The sequence below is a fragment of the Cannabis sativa genome, chromosome 6 (assembly GCF_029168945.1).
Source record: "Cannabis sativa cultivar Pink pepper isolate KNU-18-1 chromosome 6, ASM2916894v1, whole genome shotgun sequence".
NCBI lineage: Eukaryota > Viridiplantae > Streptophyta > Magnoliopsida > Rosales > Cannabaceae > Cannabis > Cannabis sativa.
In genome coordinates this window covers 2210561-2231024 of record NC_083606.1, presented here as the reverse complement: position 1 = coordinate 2231024, position 20464 = coordinate 2210561, and the positions used below count along the sequence as shown (strand labels likewise).

The following is a 20464-nucleotide window of genomic DNA, read 5'->3' as shown; positions in this document are numbered from 1 at the left end:
TATTTGCAGAAAAATAAATAACTTGACACAAGAGATTTATACGTGGTATCAGTGTTCTCCCGAACACTCCTAGTCCACGGGGCCACGCCCAGAGAATGAAATCAATTAATAAAGTATCAAAATTACAAAGACAATTGACTTAAACAAGTTTAGACTCCCTCTAAAGTATTGCCGCAATCCTTTGTAATCCACTTTATGAATCTGACTTCTTGAAACACCTTCAAGCCCGAACTCCCTTCGTCTTTGAAGTGTGAGTGCTTACTTCCTCCCGAAGTAAGGCTTCAACAAGTCTTCTCCCGAAGACCAAGTGCTTACTTCCTCCCGAAGTAAGGCTTCAACAAGTCTTCTCCCGAAGACCAAGTGCTTACTTCCTCCCGAAGTAAGGCTTTATCAAGTCTTCTCCCGAAGACCAATCTCTTGTTCAGTCAAGTAGTTCTTCACAACCTCTAGGATAGAGTAAGAACAGAAATAGAACAACTAGAACCTAGATGAACAACTAGGCTCTCACAAAACAAAGAAAGACTCTCTTCTCTCAAAAGATAAATGTAGAAAATGAATAATGGAAGAGGTAATTCGAATGGTTGCTCTCTAGGCTCTATTTATAGATCATAGAAACCAAAGAGGCAACCACAAGTTCGAATTAGCATCTGTACAAAAACTTTCCAAAAGAAACACGATCTGCTACATCAGATTCGGATGCTGACGCAGCGGATCCGCCGAAACGGAAACTTACTAAAATCGGGTCCGATCTTCTTTTAATGTTTGATTCCCGCCAAAAAGCAGATTAGATATTCGATTGTATCAAGATACAATCGAAATCAATAAGGAAAAGGCAATAAACAAAGTTTCCCTAAAAAAGACAACTTTCCAAAAGAGAATTCCTTCTCTTTTGAGAAGTTTTCAACAAAGGAAAGTTCAGCTGAAAGTGCAACTTTCCAAACAAGGAAAAGGGCAACTACAATCCGAATTTATAAGGTAAGAAATCGAATATGAATACACACCAATCTTACCATAAATGGAAAAATTATTTTGTCAACTAACTTGCCAAAAAAAGACTTTACAATCTCCCCCTTTGGCACTTTAGATGAACAAAATAATTTTTAACACAAAGTACCTGCAAGTTAAAGTTAGCCATAACAAATAACTACTCCCCCTGAGTAACACAATCGAAAACCAACAATTCCTAAAGAAACATGCTAACTTTTAAACCAAATAAGTTCACAAGTACCAAACACAACTCCCCCTGGAAAAAGGGTCTAGAGTAGATAAAAACAAATTGAATGCTCAATAAAATGCACATTAATTAAGAAATATTTTGACAACTAAATTGCCAAAAAAGGACCTAACAATCTCCCCCTTTGGCACTTTAGATAATCAAAATATTATTAATTAACAAACACCTACAAAACAAAGTTAGCAAAATAAACATAAAAACTCCCCCTGAGAAGCACAACATTAAACCAAAATAAACAGCTAACTTTGACCAAAGATGAACACAAACACAAACCTCAACTCCCCCTAGACAGTTGAGTATACAATTACTCCCCCTTTTTGTTTATCTATAAGGGCCAAAGACAAAAAGAAATGAAAAGATAGAAATATGTCCAACAAAAACAAAAAGAAAGAAAACTTATGCCCCATAAAGCTTGATCAATGAGGACAACTGCTTGGACATCTCTTGCTGAACCTCCTCCATGGCAGCAAGACGATTGGAGCAGCAAGAAGAGCATTTGAGGGGGCTTGTTTAGATTCCACCATTTTCCTTTTTGGGATGCCCTAGGTTCTTTGTTCTCACTATTTTGATCTGAAAGAGACAATGAACAGCAAACAAGCAAGAGAGACAACGAAATAGAATCGGGTAGGTGGTGAGAGTGAATCACATAAATTGGTTGAAATAAACATGGGAGAGTTTAGCAAAAAGGAAACCAATTTCAACATATTTGAGAAACCACCAGCCCACGATTACAAAAGGAAACTGCCCACTCCTTGCAACTTCTTTCCCTTTTTTAAAAAAAAATAAAAGGAAACTAGAATTACCAACAATATTTCCAAAAATAAGTCAATCTTTCAAGATTAAAGACACATTACATATAAAAGATCAATCTTTAAATGGAAACATATCAAAAATAAATCAAAGAAGAATGAATGTTGATACTTACCATTTATGCACAAGATTTTCTTGACCCATGAAGCAAGTCACACGCCTCTCTTTTTTTTATTTTTTTTTAATTTTTTTTTTAATTAAAACCGAAAATAAAATACAATGTGTACAATAAATATATGTGATTTGAATCAAGCAAAGAAATCAAATATCATTGACAATTGACAAAATAAAATACATGTTATGCTTTTAAGGAAAATAACTAATTAGTATCTCATGAAATAATCATACTAATTGATGTTAAGGAAAAAGATATGCATGTTACTGAAAATTGTGTACCAGGATTATCAATTTAATTTTAATAGAGGAGACTTACAGAATTGAACACACTTGTCAGACATAAGTGTGTGCAGTGAAAATAGGATCATTGTCCTTGGCAAGATTTTTCATTTTCGCCTTTTTCAATTTGATCCCGCAACTGGATGCTTTCACACCATACTGAAGGTAGCCCTTTTCTATGGTAGTGCATCCTCATCATAGTTGCTAATTACAATGTTCCAGCTTACTCATCAGATGGCTTTCACACCTCAGAATGGGTAGCTCTATTCCAGCAAGGGGCCTGACAAGTCTGAAACAAAAATTGCTCAACTCTGTATAAGAACATTATTTAATCCTAGACACAAATAAAGAGTAACATGAACCTTTTAACACAACATCACAAAGTATGATCAGACAGAGATCCTAACTAATTATATTCCAAAAGCATAAACATGATTTGTCAAAATACAATGATAGAAGATTAAGAGCTAGAGATGAATCACATAACACTATTGTACAAGAATTATGAACAAATAAAATTAAACAATGCAAACTCCCAAAGACTTTCTGAGGGAGTCAAAGCGACTTGCATCTAGGGCCTTTGTGAAAATATCAGCTAATTGTTTTTCAGTATCAACATATTCTAATTGCAATGATTTATTTTCAACAAGTTCCCTGATAAAGTGGTGTCTTATGTCAATGTGCTTTGTTCTAGAATGTTGAACAGGATTTTTGGAAATATTTATGGCACTAGTATTGTCACAAAAAATAGTCAAAACACCCAATTCAAACCCATAATCAATCAACATTTGTTTCAACCACAATAGTTGAGTACAACAAGCCCGGACATCGATGTACTCGGCTTCGGCGGTGGATAAGGAGATGGAATTTCGTTTCTTGCTATGCCAAGATACTAGATTATTCCCAAGAAAGAAACACCCTCCACTTGTGCTCTTTCGATCATCAGCATTTCCTGCCCAATCTGCAACACTAAAACAAGCAAGATTTGAATTGGTATCTTTTGAGTACCAAATTCCATAATCAAGAGTGCTATTAACATATCTAAAAATCCTTTTCACAGCTGATACATGAGATTCCATAGGATTACTTTGATATCTAGCACACACTCCCACACTGTAACATATATCAGGACGACTAGCAGTTAAATACAAAAGACTTCCAATCATGCTACGATAGAGTGTAGTGTCTACCTTTACTCCATTCTCATCTTTTGTTAATTTCAGTGTGGTGCTCATAGGAGTACTTACCTGCTTAGCCGATTCAAGGCCAAATTTCTTGACAAGGTTCTTAGCATACTTGCTTTGAGATACAAATGTATCTCCTTCCATTTGTCTCACTTGAAGACCCAGAAAGAAATTAAGCTCACCAACCATGCTCATTTCAAATTCACTTTTCATTTGATCAACAAATACCTGCACTTCATGGTTAGATGTAGAACCAAAAACTATATCATCAACATAAATTTGAGCAATGATAAAATCAGATTTTATATGTTTGATGAAAAGAGTTTTATTCACACTTCCTCTGTGATAGCCATGAGAAAGTAAAAATTGAGTCAACCTTTCATACCAAGCTCGAGGAGCTTGTTTCAGACCATACAAAGCTTTTTCAAGTTTGTATACATGGTCTGGAAATTGAGGATCTTCAAATCCTTTTGGTTGCTCAACATAAACTTCCTCATTCAAAATACCATTTAGGAAGGCAGATTTCACATCCATTTGAAACAATTTAATATTCAGAATACAAGCAATACACAAAAGTAAACGAATTGATTCTAATCTTGCAACAGGAGCAAAAGTTTCATCAAAATCAATACCTTCTACCTGTGTGTACCCTTGAGCCACCAAACGAGCCTTGTTTCTCACAATTGTACCGAACTCATCACTTTTATTTTTAAACAACCACTTTGTTCCAATAACATTTATACCTTTTGGTCTTCGGACCAAAATCCATACCTTGTTGCGAACAAATTGGTTGAGTTCCTCTTGCATTGCATTGAGCCATTCCTCAAAGGTCATGGCTTCCTTCACATTTTTCGGTTCATATTGAGAAACAAAGCAAAGAAAGCTGATTAAATTAATATACCTTCGCGAGTTACCATGCTTTCTTCGGGATTTCCAAGGATGAGATCTTTTGGATGATTCGGTTTGACTCGGTGCTTGGTTCTTTCGAATAGAGTCGGTGATGATGTTTGGATGAGTCAAGATAGACGGTTGGTTCTCCGGGCCAGCTTGCAGCAGACAGATTCGTCCTTTGCAGCATCAGCAATGGGTTCTGCTGCATCAGGATCTGCTGTTACAACTTCTGGAGGAGTATCCATGAGACTATCTATCTTGGCTTCTGTGGAAAACTCTGACAAATCTCTAAAATCATCAACAACCACATTAGCTGATTCCAAAACAGTTTGAGATCTTATGTTATAAACACGATAAGCTCTACTGTTTAAGGAATATCCAATAAACACACCAACATCACTTTTAGCATCAAATTTACCAATATGCTCACGATCTCTATAGACATAATACACACATCCAAAAACATGAAAATGACTTACATTGGGGCGCTTACCTTTCCAGATTTCATAAGATGTTTTTGAGGTACTGGACGAATAAACACTCTGTTTATTATGTAGCAAGCGATGTTAATAGCTTCAGCCCATAAGCGCTTTGTCAATTTCTTGCTATTTAACATCACTCTTGCCATTTCCTGCAAAGTTCGATTCTTCCTCTCAACAACTCCATTTTGTTGAGGAGTTTTGGGAGCTGAAAATTCATGAGTTATACCTGTAGACTTGCAAAAATCATCATACACAGAATTTTCAAACTCCTTACCATGATCACTTCGAATTCGAATAATTTTCCCAATATTACAACCTTTCTCAACTCTTAATCTCAGACAAAGAGTTTTAAAGGCATCAAAAGTGTCAGATTTTTCTCTTAAGAAATCTACCCAAGTAAAACGAGAGAAATCATCAACACACACAAAGATATATCGTTTACCATTCAAACTTTCAACTTGGATTGGACCCATAAGATCCATGTGAAGCAATTCCAATACCTTTGAGGTATTGATATCGTACACTGAGCTTGTGAGTGATTTTTAATTGCTTCCCAAGTTGACACGGTTCACACTTACCTTCACTTTCCTTACCAAGCGTGGGAAGACCTCGAACAATACTGCATTTGACAATTTTTTCAGGTTTTTAAAATTAATATGCCCAAGCTTGGCATGCCACGGATACGTGGTGTTGTTGATAGCTGAGTGACAAGTAAACACAGGGGTTAGAGTGTAACAGTTATCATTGGATCGAAATCCTTGCAAGATACATTCATTGTCATCATTCATAACATAACAATGATCACTATCAAAAGAAACAAGAAACCCTTGATCACGTATTTGACCGATGCTAAGTAAATTAGCCCTCGCTCCTTCAACTAACATCACATTTTTCAGTCTAGGTAACCCTTCAAAATTTAGAGTTCCCATACCAACAACTTTTCCTGATAAGCCATTACCAAAAGTGACTTCTCCACATTGCATAGGCCGTATGTTAGTCAAGAAATCCTTGTCACTGTCATATGTCTAGAGCAACCACTCGTCAAAATACCACATTTGAGATGCAATAGCTTTATCGGAAAAACCAAATTAGACACTTCTTTTTCACCCATATTTGTTTCAAACCTTTATGTTTCTTTTGAGATTTTTTCAAATTATCAAAATAATTTGTTTTAAACAGGTTGTTCAATGTGAAACATTTAGGTCTGATATGTCCTTTTCTACCACAAAAATGACAAATGGGAACAAATCTTTTTACCTGAGATCTTACCCTTTTCGAAAATCCTGGAGATTTTGCGGCATCGAAGCCGTTCTTCGCCACAGTGCCGTGAAACTGTTACGGCAGAGTTTGTAGCCTCATGGTGATTCGTTGGAACACAAGATTTTACAAACTTCGTGACTCCAGAACTTTCCATTCCATTAGAACCAAGGCCTGCAAAACCTCTCTGACCTGCATTCTGAGCTTTTTCAAAAATAGAAGATCCAGGATTAAGCATTTGAACATTTTTCTTAAAGTTTTCAAATTCCTTCTTCAATAGAGAGATTTTTTCATCTTTATCACAAACACTTGTCTCATATTCTTTTATTTTCAACTCACACATTTCAATCTGATGAGACAATTTTTTATTCAATTTATTCAACTCTCTATTTTCAGAAGCAACCTGAATCCATTTTTCATACATGACTTTGTATGATTCAAGAAGAGATTCTTCACGGATTTCGGACTCATCCGAATCCGATTCCTCTTGTTTGGTGGTATTATTCGGACATACCAATCTATCTTTCACCCGTGAATCACACAACACATTAGTCATAACGAGAGGTTAGGGCAACATTTTCAGTAATATCTTCATCACTTTCGGTTTCATCATCACTCCAAGTGACATTGAAACTTTTCTTATTCTTTTTCAAAGTGTTTGCACACTCAGATTGAATATGCCCAAAACCTTCACATTCCCTGCACTGAATTCCCTTTTTGTTAGAGACAGATGGTTTAATGAAAGCATTACCTTTTGAACCTTTCGAAATATTCTTTTTATTTCCCATCTTTTTCATATATTTCTGAAAATTCTTAGTTAATAAAGCAATCTCATCATCACATTCACTATCAGAATTTTCATTATTAGCAACTTTCAAAGCAATACTTTTACCTTTATCAGCAATGGATTTGGGTTTGTCCTTTTGTTTAATCTGTTGATTTAATTCAAAAGTACGTAAGGAACCCATCAATTCTTCCACTTTCATAGTGCTAAAATCTTTAGCTTCCTCCATTGCCAAAAGTTTCGTATCAAACCTCTCTCGGAAGAACTCTAACAATTTTTCTCACAAGAACGAGTCATCAAGCTTTTCTCCAAGAGCAAAATATTCATTAGCAATGTCGTAGATAATTTTTCATAGAATTCGCTTAAAGTTTCATTATCGGACATTCTAAGCTCATCAAATTTAGTTTGAAGCATGATAAATCTAGATCTTTTCACATCGAAGTTCCTTCAAACCGAGTTTGAAGAATCTCCCAAGCTTCCTTAGCAGAAACACAAGATGATATAAGTTTAATGTAACCCTCACCTACACCATTAAAGATAGCATGCAAGGCTTTGCTATTGTAGGCAGATAGTTTATCATCTTCAATAGACAATTCCAGTTCAGATTTTATAATAGTATTACCTGAAGAATCTGTCTCAACTGGAGGAGACCAACCTGAGAGAACCATTCTCCACGCCTTCTCATCTTGAGATTTGATGAAGGCTCTCATTCTAACTTTCCAGTAAGGATAGTTAGAGTCATTAAGCAATGGTGGTCTAGAAATAGAACTTCCTTCTGCAAAAAATGACATTCTAACAAAAACGTTATAGGACCACACTAAGAGTTTAGTGTCCCGCTCTGATACCAAATGAAAAACCGTGTTTTTGCAAATGTCAGTTGTATATAAGAAAATATAAAAACTGTACGCGTTTGCAAAGAAATAGAAAATAATTCTGCTACAAAGAATACCGAATGTGCGTAATATATAATATTTGCAGAAAAATAAATAACTTGACACAAGAGATTTATACGTGGTATCAGTGTTCTCCCGAACACTCCTAGTCCACGGGGCCACGCCCAGAGAATGAAATCAATTAATAAAGTATCAAAATTACAAAGACAATTGACTTAAACAAGTTTAGACTCCCTCTAAAGTATTGCCGCAATCCTTTGTAATCCACTTTATGAATCTGACTTCTTGAAACACCTTCAAGCCCGAACTCCCTTCGTCTTTGAAGTGTGAGTGCTTACTTCCTCCCGAAGTAAGGCTTCAACAAGTCTTCTCCCGAAGACCAAGTGCTTACTTCCTCCCGAAGTAAGGCTTCAACAAGTCTTCTCCCGAAGACCAAGTGCTTACTTCCTCCCGAAGTAAGGCTTTATCAAGTCTTCTCCCGAAGACCAATCTCTTGTTCAGTCAAGTAGTTCTTCACAACCTCTAGGATAGAGTAAGAACAGAAATAGAACAACTAGGCTCTCACAAAACAAAGAAAGACTCTCTTCTCTCAAAAGATAAATGTAGAAAATGAATAATGGAAGAGGTAATTCGAATGGTTGCTCTCTAGGCTCTATTTATAGATCATAGAAACCAAAGAGGCAACCACAAGTTCGAATTAGCATCTGTACAAAAACTTTCCAAAAGAAACACGATCTGCTACATCAGATTCGGATGCTGACGCAGCGGATCTGCCCAGAAACGGGAAACTTACTAAAATCGGGTCCGATCTTCTTTTAATGTTTGATTCCTGCCAAAAACAGATTAGATATTCTGATTGTATCAAGATACAATCGAAATCAATAAGGAAAAGGCAATAAACAAAGTTTCCCTAAAAAAGACAACTTTCCAAAAGAGAATTCCTTCTCTTTTGAGAAGTTTTCAACAAAGGAAAGTTCAGCTGAAAGTGCAACTTTCCAAACAAGGAAAAGGGCAACTACAATCCGAATTTATAAGGTAAGAAATCGAATATGAATGCACACCAATCTTACCATAAATGGAAAAATTATTTTGTCAACTAACTTGCCAAAAAAAGACTTTACAAGAACAAAGTAGATTGGAAGCAAGAGGTATGGGAGAGATTGAGCATATACCAAAACACAAGTTTATGCTCTAGTTGTGTATGTTGGATCGTTTGCAAAAAATAAAAAAGATAAGTTGTACAAATTTAATATAGCTAATAATGATGTGTGTTTGGTGTGTGGGAATGAAACTGATATACTGGAACATCTATACAACTACAAAAAGGAGTTTTTGTATCGAGTAACGTCACTACAAGAAATGTCACTTTTACCAGCACAGTTCGCTACTCCGTTGGTAAAAGTAACTTTTACCAGCGCATTTCGCAAACTGCGCTGGCAAAGAGATCAAAATTTTACCAGCGTACATTTGCAATGGCTAAAATTTAACTTTTACCAGCATATTTACGCTCTGGGAAAAGTCTTTTTTGCCAGCGCTTTTTATTTTATGCTGGCAAAAGTTCTAATACCAACATTGATTTGCCAACCCCCTTTTGCCAACACATCATAGGTAAATTCTATTTTACCAGCGCAATACCAATTTTTGCCAGCACAAAAATGTGCTGGCAAAAATGACATTTCTTGTAATGCGTGTCTGGTCAAACTTGTTGACTGATGCAAAAGTCAACCCTCACTTTTTCGCTTCAGTTATCTACTGACGTAAATAATTATTAATTAGCGTCAGTTATTTATCGGTTGTTAAAACAAAAATCGAAGTAAAAGATGAAATATAAATATATATATGCACATTATTAGCGTCGGTGCACAACCGACGCAATAAGCTATTAAAAGAAATCAATTATGGGCTTTGACCCATTTTAAAAAAGTCTAACCCTGAAATATAAAACCAACTTCTAACCCTAATTCCCTTCTCAGCTGCCCCCTCTCTCCTCTCTCTCTCTCTCTAACCTAATTTCCTCTCTCCGCCCATCATCACCTTCATCTTCTTCCTTTCTTCTCTATCCAACTCGAAAGCACGAACCTCTCAAACTCTAAATCTCTCTTTCATGATTTTTTTTTTTTGCAGGTGGCATTGGAGCTCATTGTCGGCCATCGTGGAGCACGGGACCATCTTCGCCGCCCTCGCCCTCTCTCTCTCTCTCTCTCTCTCTCTCTCTCTCTCTCTCTCTCTCTCTCTCTCTCTCTCTCTCTCTCTCTCTCTCTCTCTCTCTCTCTCTCTCTCTCTCTCAAAAATGGAGTTTTCAAAGGTGAGATTCATTATTTTTTTTCTCGATCCCCGTCTCATGCGCCCATCTCCTACTACTCTAGTCCCTCTCTTTCTCCTTCAATCTCTCTCTCTCTCTCTCTCTAATTTATTGTTGCTGTTGTTGTTGTTGTTGGGTTGTTGTGGTGGTCCAAAGGGTTTTGGTGGTCCGAAGGTTTATATTTTTTTTAAGAAAAAAATTATTCTTTTGAACCAAAGCAAAAACCAACTTGCGTCATACACATTATGATATACACATTTTATATTAATGTTGTTACTTATAGTTTTATTGATAGACTTTATAATTATATCAATTTTTTATTATATCGTGTAGAATACAATTCTTATGATCGTTACTTTTTGGTTATATTAGTTTTAGTGTCTTTATAGTTATATCAATTTCTAAGTTACATGAAAAATATTACCGTTATTATGTTACAAATATTATTAATGTTAGTGCATAAAATTATTGTTATACAAAATGATTCTAAAATTTGAAAATACAAGTGCAGAAAATTGTAAAGAAATTCGCAATTTTACTTACCTACAATTATGCGTCGTTTTATAACCAATACAAAAAGATAATATATATATATATATATATTTACGTACTTGTATGCGCCAAACTGTAACTGACGCAAATAACAAATTTGTGTCAATTACAGTTTGACATAAAGTTTTTTGCTTCACTTGAAAACTAACACAAAACTATTTGTGTCAGTTATTAATTAATTAGGCAAAACCAATTTTTGCGTCGACTATAAGTGGAGCAACAAATAACAGTATTTGCATCTACAATTATTCTATCGGTTACATTAATTGACGCAAAAAATTTATATGTCACTTCAAAACTAACAAAAAAAGTCTTTTTTACATGTAAAGTTCTTACATTTATTTTAAATAACTCATACAAATACAACTTGTGACATAAAAAAATTAATAAAAGACAAACACAAATACCAACATAACTTGTGTAAAATTTTGTATCATTTTCGTGTCAAACTCGAGTGTTGTAAGCCAAGTTGCCTAACCCTAAAAGTATTCCAATATTAACTTGGTTTGCACTTTGTGTGAAGCCATATCCACCACACGTACCAAAAGACACAATAAATCACTCATCAAAGAACACGTGATGATTATTGATTATTATGTTTTGGAAGAATTCCCCACCTTTTTTGTTTCTTTGTTTTTGTAATGGTGTTGTCACTTTCTTATAATTTTGTTTTCTAGTAGCTTAACTTATTCTATTATTGTTGTTATTAAGAAAAAAAAAAAAAAAATGACGTTTCGTTTTTAAATAACTTGGCCACTAGGGATTTAAAGTTCAACATGGAAATAATCATCACAAAAATTATACACTATATAAAAAAAATTATTTTTAATGATAATCTTTTAGTCACAACATAATTTTTTGTGACTATATGTGACTTTTAGTTACAACAAAAAATTACTTGTGACTAATGCATAGTATTTAGATACAAACTAATTTAGTTTTAATCACAACAAATATTGTGACTAAAAACACATTTAGTCACAACAAATCGTGATTTTTGTGACTAATACTTTTAACTACGAACATTTTAGTTACAGTGTAAGAATAATAATTTATAATTAGTTATAATTTTTTTACTTTTAGTCATAAATTTTGTTGGAACTAAAAATAAAATTTTTTTTATAGTAATAATTTATTATAATTTAAATATATTTTAACTGGACCTATGTTTTATTATATGACTACATTTTTTAAATTAGGGTAGAATATTATCTTGAACTCAATTGTCAATTTTTTTAAAAAGCTAATAACCAAACCTAAAACTATTTTTTAGCATACACAAAAAAAAAAATATATAATCTACCTAGTTATAACATCTTCTGACCAAGTTATCATTATTTTCTATTTTGAGTTTATGGTATTAATTTGTAATATTTAAAAAGAAAAAATATGCAAAATTTAAATTGTCATTTAATAAAACAGATAGTCCAAATCAACAATTTTAAAATATGAGATTCAAAATAAAATTCACCCAATAAACTAATATACATGTACTATCTATTAATATTTCCTTTATTCAAATATTACAAGTAATAATAACTTCTAACCTTTAAATAAAATTTCAATAAAATTTAATATATATTAATTGAACTAAACAGATTATATTATAATGGCACATAAGTGGTTGGAACCAAGTACAAATTATCTTTTCTACTAACTACACTGCCAAACAACTCCTTCATGTCCAAATCTTCATATTTCATTTTATTAGGCAATTTCCAATCAAAGTAGTATAACAACAATGCAAGAATAAACTCAACATTGATGACACCATATGACATGCCTGGACATATTCTCCTTCCACCGCCAAATGGGAGAAACTCGAAATTGTTGCCCTTAAAATCTACAGAGCAATCGACAAATCTTTCTGGCATGAAATTCTCAGGTTCAATCCAATATTTTTGATCTCTTCCAATCGCCCAAATATTTATTATAACTTTGGTTTTCATTGGTATTTCATAACCATTAATAATGCAACCTTTTTCTCTATTTTCCCTTGGAAGTAATAAAGGAGCTGGAGGATGTAACCTTAGAGTTTCTTTAACAATGGATTTTAAGTATTTCATCTCATTTATTGATGTTTCAATATTTACTAACCCTTTCTTTCCAAAGATTTTTCTCACCTCATCTTGTGCCTTTTTCATCACTCTTGGATTTCTCATCATTTCAACCATAGCCCAATCGACAGTTATAGCTGATGTTTCACTCCCACCTAGAAAGATATCCTGAAAATCAAACCATTTTGTATCATCAATATGTTTCATGCTTAATCGTTAAAAAAAAAAAAAAAAAAAAAAAAAAAAAAAAAAACCTTATCTTAGTGATAACCTTTTAGTTACAACATAAAGTTTATAACTAAATGTGATTTTATAAGTGGCAACAATATTTAATTAGGTGTGACTAAATTAACATAGCATTTAAATATACAAGTAGTCACTAATTTACTTTTAGTTGCAGCAAGTATTATAACTAAAAACACATTTAGTCACAACAAATTGTGATTATTGTCACTAATTCATTTAGTCACGGACTTTTTAGTCACAACATAAGAATAATAATTTATAATTAGTCGTAATATTTTCACTTTTATTAGTTACAAATTTTGTTGTGACTAAAAGTAAGATGTTTTGTAGTGAACATAATTTATCTATTCATATCACACTATCGTTACAAAAATTCATAGCTTTAGTTATAATAAAATTTGTGATTAAAAATGAAAAGAAAAATTGTAGTTAAAAAATATATATTATTATTTTTATGTTAATATACTAAAATCTCTAGTTAAAAATATTAGTTATAAAATTACAGTTTTTTGTGACTAACATCAAATTAGTGAAAAAAAAAATGTTGTAACTTAGTAATATTTAGTGATAAAAAATATATATTGTGACTAAAAAATTATCATAATTTTATCTATTATATATAATAAATGATATTGATAAAACTTACAAAGATTATTGCTTTAATATTGTCACTTGTTAAGGTGAACCCAACATCTCCATTGTTATTATGAAACTTCAAAAGAACATCAACAAAGTCTTCCCCTTCTCCACTTGACTTTTCCTTCTCTTCATCATGATGGGTGTGTTCCTTGATGATATTTTCCATTATTCTTGAAGCCCTTAGTTTAAGGCTCTCATATTTAGCCCTAGGGTTCCAATCAAGAAAACCCAATGAAGGAAACACATCTGAAAATTCAAAGCCACTAATTGACTTCAAAAATTCCTCAACAAGTGATAAGAACTCTTCATGGTCACTACTTTTCTTGCCAAAGGCTACCCTAGCTGTGATTCCATAGGTCAAAGATTTGACCATTCGAGTAAGATTAATAGATGAGCCAACTTTTGAAGAAGCTATCAATTGATCAATCATGTTAAACATCTCTTCTTCTCTAATGGGTTGAAAAGAATGAATTCTTGATGGGCTCAAAAGCTCTTGCATACAAATCCTTCTAAGTTGTCTCCAATACTCACCATGTGGAGCAAATATGATGCTCTTACCTTCATAAAACAAAATCTGAGAAGCGAGAGTTCGGGGACGATTCGCAAAGATGATATCATGTGTTCTCAAGATCTCTTTAGCATACTCTGGTGATGAAACTACTATGGTTGGAATTTGTCCGATTTTGAGGTACATGAATGGTCCATATTTTTTGGCTAAGTTTGTGAGGGAATGATGAGGTAAAGAACCTAAAAGTTGGTGCAAATTTCCCACCAATGGTAGTGTCCATGGTCTTGGGGGTAGTTTTGAAGCTGAGTTTTTTGTTTGAGTTCTTTTGGAAACAATGCTTATGAACACAAAAACTAATAATAAAGAGAAGAGAATTGGGAAAGAAAGTAGTTTTAGCTCCATGTAGAAATTAAGTGATGGTACCTTTGAAGAATAATGTGGAGTTATAAAGCTTTATGTATCTTCAAAGTGATATAATTTTTTAGACTAAAAAATAATAATTGAAATTTCTCCCAAATGGAACTATGTATAGAACAATAATTATACATATAACATGGAATAATTATAGGGAAATTTACATAATATACTAACTTTTGCTATTTTTTTACAAAAATACTGCCAGGCGGTATTTTTTACTTTTTTACTGTATTTTTTTATAAGTTTCATACTGCAGTATACTGTGTTAAGTTTTCATTAGTGTTCTACTGGTATTTTACTAGTGTTCTACTTGTGTTTTGAGTTGTTCTGCTTTGTGTTTTACTGGTGTTTTGTAAAAACACAGTATTTTTGAAAAAATTTCCGTGTGACAGTATTTTTGTAAAAGTTAATCCAAATTACAGTATTTTTGTAAATTTCCCTAATTATATGGCCACAACTTTTTGGTATGTCCACATTATTGGTGCAAATATATCCCATTTATGGGTGTAAATTTCCCATATTGTTTGGTAATGGTTTTTTTCAATCACATATTTTTAGTAAATATTTTATGGGTTTTTTTCAAGGGAAAAAAACAAAAAAATACAAAAAAGGAAAAAAAATTACAAAAATACTTTGGGCCGGTCCATTAAACATTTATACAGTCCACATACAAATATTTACAAAAATACCACATGCACTAAGCCTTCAGCTGTACAGAGCGAACCATGAAGATGAAAATACGCGCTCGTTTCAAAACCGCAAAACAACCAAAATGAAACCAAAACGAGAAAAATACAACTATTAATTCTGGCAAAATCAACTGGAGAAAAATACCTGCAATGATCTTATTAAATCTCCTAGCCATAGATGAAAGAATGAAATGCAGAGAAAGAATGAAATGCAGAGCAAGAAAGAGGAAGAAAGAGAATCAAGGAAAGAGATGAAAAGAATCTCTCTATCTGTTATTGAACAATGTAACAGCATTATATACAAGCATAGCAGAGTAAAAGGAAGCTAATCAACTAATTACAACAGAATCCATAACTGAATTACAGCTGTACAGTTAGTTGCATAACTAACTAGCTGAGCTGTCAATTAGCTCTAACACCTCCCCTCAAACTCAGAATTGAAGCATCTTCAATGTTGAGTTTGTTTCTGAACACAGAGAACCTTTCAGTCGAAATAGCCTTAGTTAGACCATCAGCTAACTGATCAAAGGCAGGGACATGTTTGATTTGCACCAACTTGTTGAGCACCTTTTCCCGAACAAAGTATAAGTCAAGTTCAATGTGTTTGGTCCTAGCATGAAGGACCGGATTTTGAGTCAACATTACTGTACTCAAATTGTCACACCAAATTGTGGGAGGTTGAGGTTGCTGAATTTTAAGCTCCGAGAATAGGTAGTGCAGCCATGTTAATTCAGCAGTTACATTGGCCACACTTCGATACTCTGCTTCTGTGCTTGACCGAGAGACTGTTGGTTGCTTTTTACTTTTCCAAGTGATCAAGTTCGAGCCAAAGAAGATGGCAAAGCCAGTGGTGGAACGTCTATCATCAGGGTCTGAAGCCCAATCAGCATCACAGAATGCAACCAAATCATATGAGCTAGGTCTTTTCAAGTGAAGACCAAAGTTTATAGTGCCACTAATGTACCTGAGAATTCGTTTAACAGCCATCCAATGTGTGGTTAAGGGCTTCTGCATAAATTGGCAGACTTTATTCACACTAAAGGAGAGTTCAGGACGAGTGATAGTGAGGTATTGCAGAGCACCTACTATGGAACGATAGTGTTGAACATCTGCCAATGGTTCCCCCTGGTGAGCTGATAAACGAATGGTACTGATCATAGGTGTTGGAGAAGATTTGGCATCAGCCATGTGAGCCTTTGCCAGAAGATCCCGAGCGTACTTAGCCTGACACAGATGCAGACCCTGATCAGTATGTTGGACCTCAATTCCCAGAAAGTAATGCAAAGGACCCATGTCTTTAAGAGCAAACTGAGAATTGAGAGTGGCAATGAGATTAGTGATTGCAATCGGGTCACTTCCTGTAACAATGATATCATCAACATATACAAGCACCAAGGTGGTGAATGTAGGAGTGTGTAGTGTAAACAGGGAGTGATCTGAATTGGAGGATACAAATCCAAGTGATACTAAGCTGTGTTGCAGCTTGTCAAACCAAGCTCTAGGAGCTTGTTTGAGTCCATAAAGAGCCTTATTAAGCTTGCAAACTAGATCAGTTTGGCCAGGAACTTCAAAACCAGGTGGCTGCATCATGTAGACCTCCTCTTGCAATTCTCCATTGAGAAAAGCATTGTTGACATCAAGTTGTCTTATAGTCCAACCTTTGGACAAGGCAAGAGTCAAGACAACTCTAATTGTCACTGGTTTCACCACTGGACTGAATGTTTCTGTGAAGTCAAACCCAGGTTGTTGATGGAAACCTTTGGCAACCAACCTAGCTTTGAGTTTTTCAACTGTACCATCTGGATTCTCCTTGATTCTGTAGACCCATTTACAACCAATGGCCTTTCTTCCAGCAGGCAACTTGACTAGAGTATATGTCTTATTTCGGGTTAGGGCCAGAACTTCATCAGCCATGGCATTGTTCCATTGAATATTTTGCAATGCTTCTTGCAGTGTGGTAGGAACTTTAGTAACCATAAAGGTTTTTGGCTTGTGAATTCCAGATTTGGATCTGGTCTTCATGTTGTGTTTATTTTGTTGTTCAGGATGGGGAGCACAACTAGCAATATCTGGTAAGATAGCTTGGACAGTTTGGTGTTGCTGCTGTAGATCAGTTGTTGCTACAGGAATGGAATTAGCAACAGGAGCAGATGTCAACTGCTGTTGCTGTGCTACTGCTGTGGGCTGCACTGTTTCAGCAGATGCCTCATGTTCTGGTGTTTCATCTTGTGTTTCAGCACTTTGCCTTGAGGATTGACCTACATCAAACACAGCTTGTTGGCTTGTGGGCCAACTGTTAGGTACAAAACCAGATGTAACAGGTGGAGAGATATCAGATAATTGAGGATTGTCAAATAAAACATGTTGGTCAATTCCTGCTGCATTATTTGACAGCAAATCTGTCATGGTGTAATGTGTCTTAGGATGAGGACAACTTGGTATAATGGCAGACACAATTGAAGATTGGACAGATGGAACACAAGTGCTACTGGTTTGGACAGATGACTCTTCATAAGGGAAGACAAATTCCTCAAAAACAACATCCCTTGAGATGTAGAGCCTCCCATTTTTATCAAGACATTTATAACCCTTATGATTAAGGCTATAACCAAGAAACGTGCAAGGTGAGGATCTAAACTCAAGTTTGTGTTTGTTATATGGCCTTATATTTGGGAAGCATTTGCAACCAAAGGTTTTAAAGGATGAGTAATCGGGTTTGATGTTGAATAAGGTTTCAAGAGGACATTTATTGTTCAACACAGGTGTGGGCAACCTATTATGAATGTAGACTGTGGTTCTAAATGCTTCATCCCAAAACTTGAGAGGTAAGGATGCTTGAGCCAACAAGGCAAGGCCATTTTCAACAATGTGCCTATGCTTGCGTTCAGCAAGGCCATTTTGTTGATGTGTAGTAGGACAAGGGTGTCTATGATGTATTCCATTTTCAGCAAGGTATGTGGAAAAGGATCTGAACTCACCCCCCCAATCGGTTTGTAAGGTTTTAAGAGGTTTTCCTATTTGAAGTTCAGCCTCAGCTTTAAAATTTAGGAAAACCTTAAAGGCATCAGACTTGTTTTTCAGCAAGTATAGCCATGTGAACCTAGAATACACATCAACAAAATGAATGTAATACTTATAGCCATTGAAGGAAGTAGTATGTGAGGGTCCCCACAAATCTGAAACCACTAGCTGTAATGGTTCGGATACAACAGTATTTGAGGCCTTTGGGAAGGGAAATTTGTGGATTTTACCAAGGCAACAGGCTGAGCAAATTGAAAACTGAGAAATTTTATTGCTGAGAGAAATATTACAAGTTTGCAAGACTTTTTGTACAACTTTTTCAGATGGATGGCCTAACCTATTATGCCACAAGGTAAAATCATTTTCAACATCAGCATTGCACTTAATACAGCTAGAAACATAGGCTTTAGTATTATTTAAAGTGACAACAAATGTGCTTTTTGAAGCAGATTGGCAGCTGTTATTGGAAAAGGATGGCTGGTGTGACTGAGTTGGTTCAGAATTGGATAGCCCAAGTGTGAACTGAGATGGCTCAAAAGAATACAGGCCATTCTTGTGCCTCCCCATCAGCAAGGTAGAATGAGTCAATTTGTCCTTAACAAGACACATATCATCATGAAATTCAAAGAAAACATTATTGTCATGAGCAAATTTTGAGACACTAATTAGATTCTTTGTAATTTCAGGAACATGCAGCAAGTTATTTAATGCAAGAGGTTGAGATGACAATTTAGGAAAAATAAAGGATTGACCAATGTGTTTTATAGACAAACCTGAACCATCACCAACATACATCTGATCTTGACCATTATAGTCAAAGCAATTTGCCAAGTTTTGAGCCTGTGGAGTGCAGTGATTAGTAGCTCCAGAGTCGGGATACCAGTTGGTGTCATTGCTGGTGTTGGATGTTGTCAAATTGGCTTGTGTATGAGGCTGATTAGACTGTTGAGTGCTGCAACTGGATGAGCTGAGAGATGGACCTGAGAAAGCTTTGTCAAAGCGATAAAAACAGTCTTGCACAGTGTGTCCAAACCTTAGGCACAATTGACATTGTGGCCTATTATTTGAGCTCATTCCAGATCTGCCACCTCTGCTAATGGAGAAGCCACCTCTGCCTCCATAATTCAGATTGGGAACAAACTCGTTTACACGTGTATTGTTCCTGTTGCTGAACTGAAATTGACCATTAGCATTGGTGAAGTTTTGATTTCCTCTGCCTGCATACTGTTGTTGTTGTCTAAATCTTCTAAAAGCAATATTAGCTTCAGCTACTGGATCAAGTTCAGAGGTGGTGAGATTAGCACTGAAATCAACATCCTTGCTCGATTTTTCAATCCTTGATTCAGAAGCGAGAAGAAGAGCTTCTATTTCGCCAACAGTGTAATTTTCAATTCTTGTATTGGAGGAGATGACAAAGGTATCATACTCGCTCGGCAAACCTTTGAAAATTGCAGCCACATGATCTCGATCACTCAACACTTCTCCAACTGAAGCTAAAAGATCAACAGTATGTTTGACTTTTAGCAGATAATCATTCAAACTCAAAGAACCTTTCTTCAAGTTTTGAAGCTTGGTTCGAAACTCAAGAATTTTCGATGAAACCTTCAAGGTGAAGTGCTTATCCAATGCTTTCCAGATCTGGTGCGAAGTGTTGCATCCAACCATTCTTGTCAACAAGCTTTCTGTCATTGATGAGAGCAGCCATGACACCAAGAGCTGATCTTGAACCTCCCAATCAGCATAAATCGGATTGACTCTCATTGCTGCAGCATCTCCTTCATTGAGAAATTCTGGTGGCGGTGGGTCTGTAATGTATTTCATCAGTCGATTTCCCTTTATTGCAGCCAAGATCTGTTATTTCCAGAGTAAGAAGTTGTGATCATTAAGTCGGATTGAAATGCTGTGATTGAAGAACACTGGATCTTGACTCGTGCGATTCCTACTGTGAGTTTGAGCTCCATTGATTCCTGTAGCAGTAGTATTATTTTCAGCAGCAGCAGAATTATTTCCCACAGTCGCCATGTTTGCCACAAGAGGTGGAAACTGCTCTGATACCATATTAAATCTCCTAGCCATAGATGAAAGAATGAAATGCAGAGAAA

At 35.1% G+C, this 20464-nt stretch overlaps 1 protein-coding gene across 1 annotated transcript; it reads right to left on the bottom strand.

Annotated features, from left to right (window-relative positions):
* Positions 1-12370: 12370 nt before the first annotated feature.
* LOC115718723 (cytochrome P450 71D11) lies at positions 12371-14754 on the bottom strand. Its single transcript, XM_030647545.2, has 2 exons — positions 13735-14754; positions 12371-13010 (listed from the first exon to the last, which is right to left on the bottom strand). The coding sequence occupies exons 1-2, from the start codon at positions 14635-14637 to the stop codon at positions 12390-12392; spliced, it is 1524 nt and encodes a 507-aa protein (XP_030503405.2). The 5' UTR covers positions 14638-14754; the 3' UTR covers positions 12371-12389.
* Between the last annotated feature and the right edge of the window lie 5710 nt (positions 14755-20464).

Bases quoted from the DNA above. Each gene is read 5' to 3' on its own strand.
- LOC115718723 (XM_030647545.2), bottom strand. From the start codon at position 14,637: ATGGAGCTAAAACTACTTTCTTTCCCAATTCTCTTCTCTTTATTATTA. The intron at 13,011-13,734 runs GTAAGTTTTATC...TTTGATTTTCAG, and splicing joins ATATTAAAGCAATAATCTTT to GATATCTTTCTAGGTGGGAG.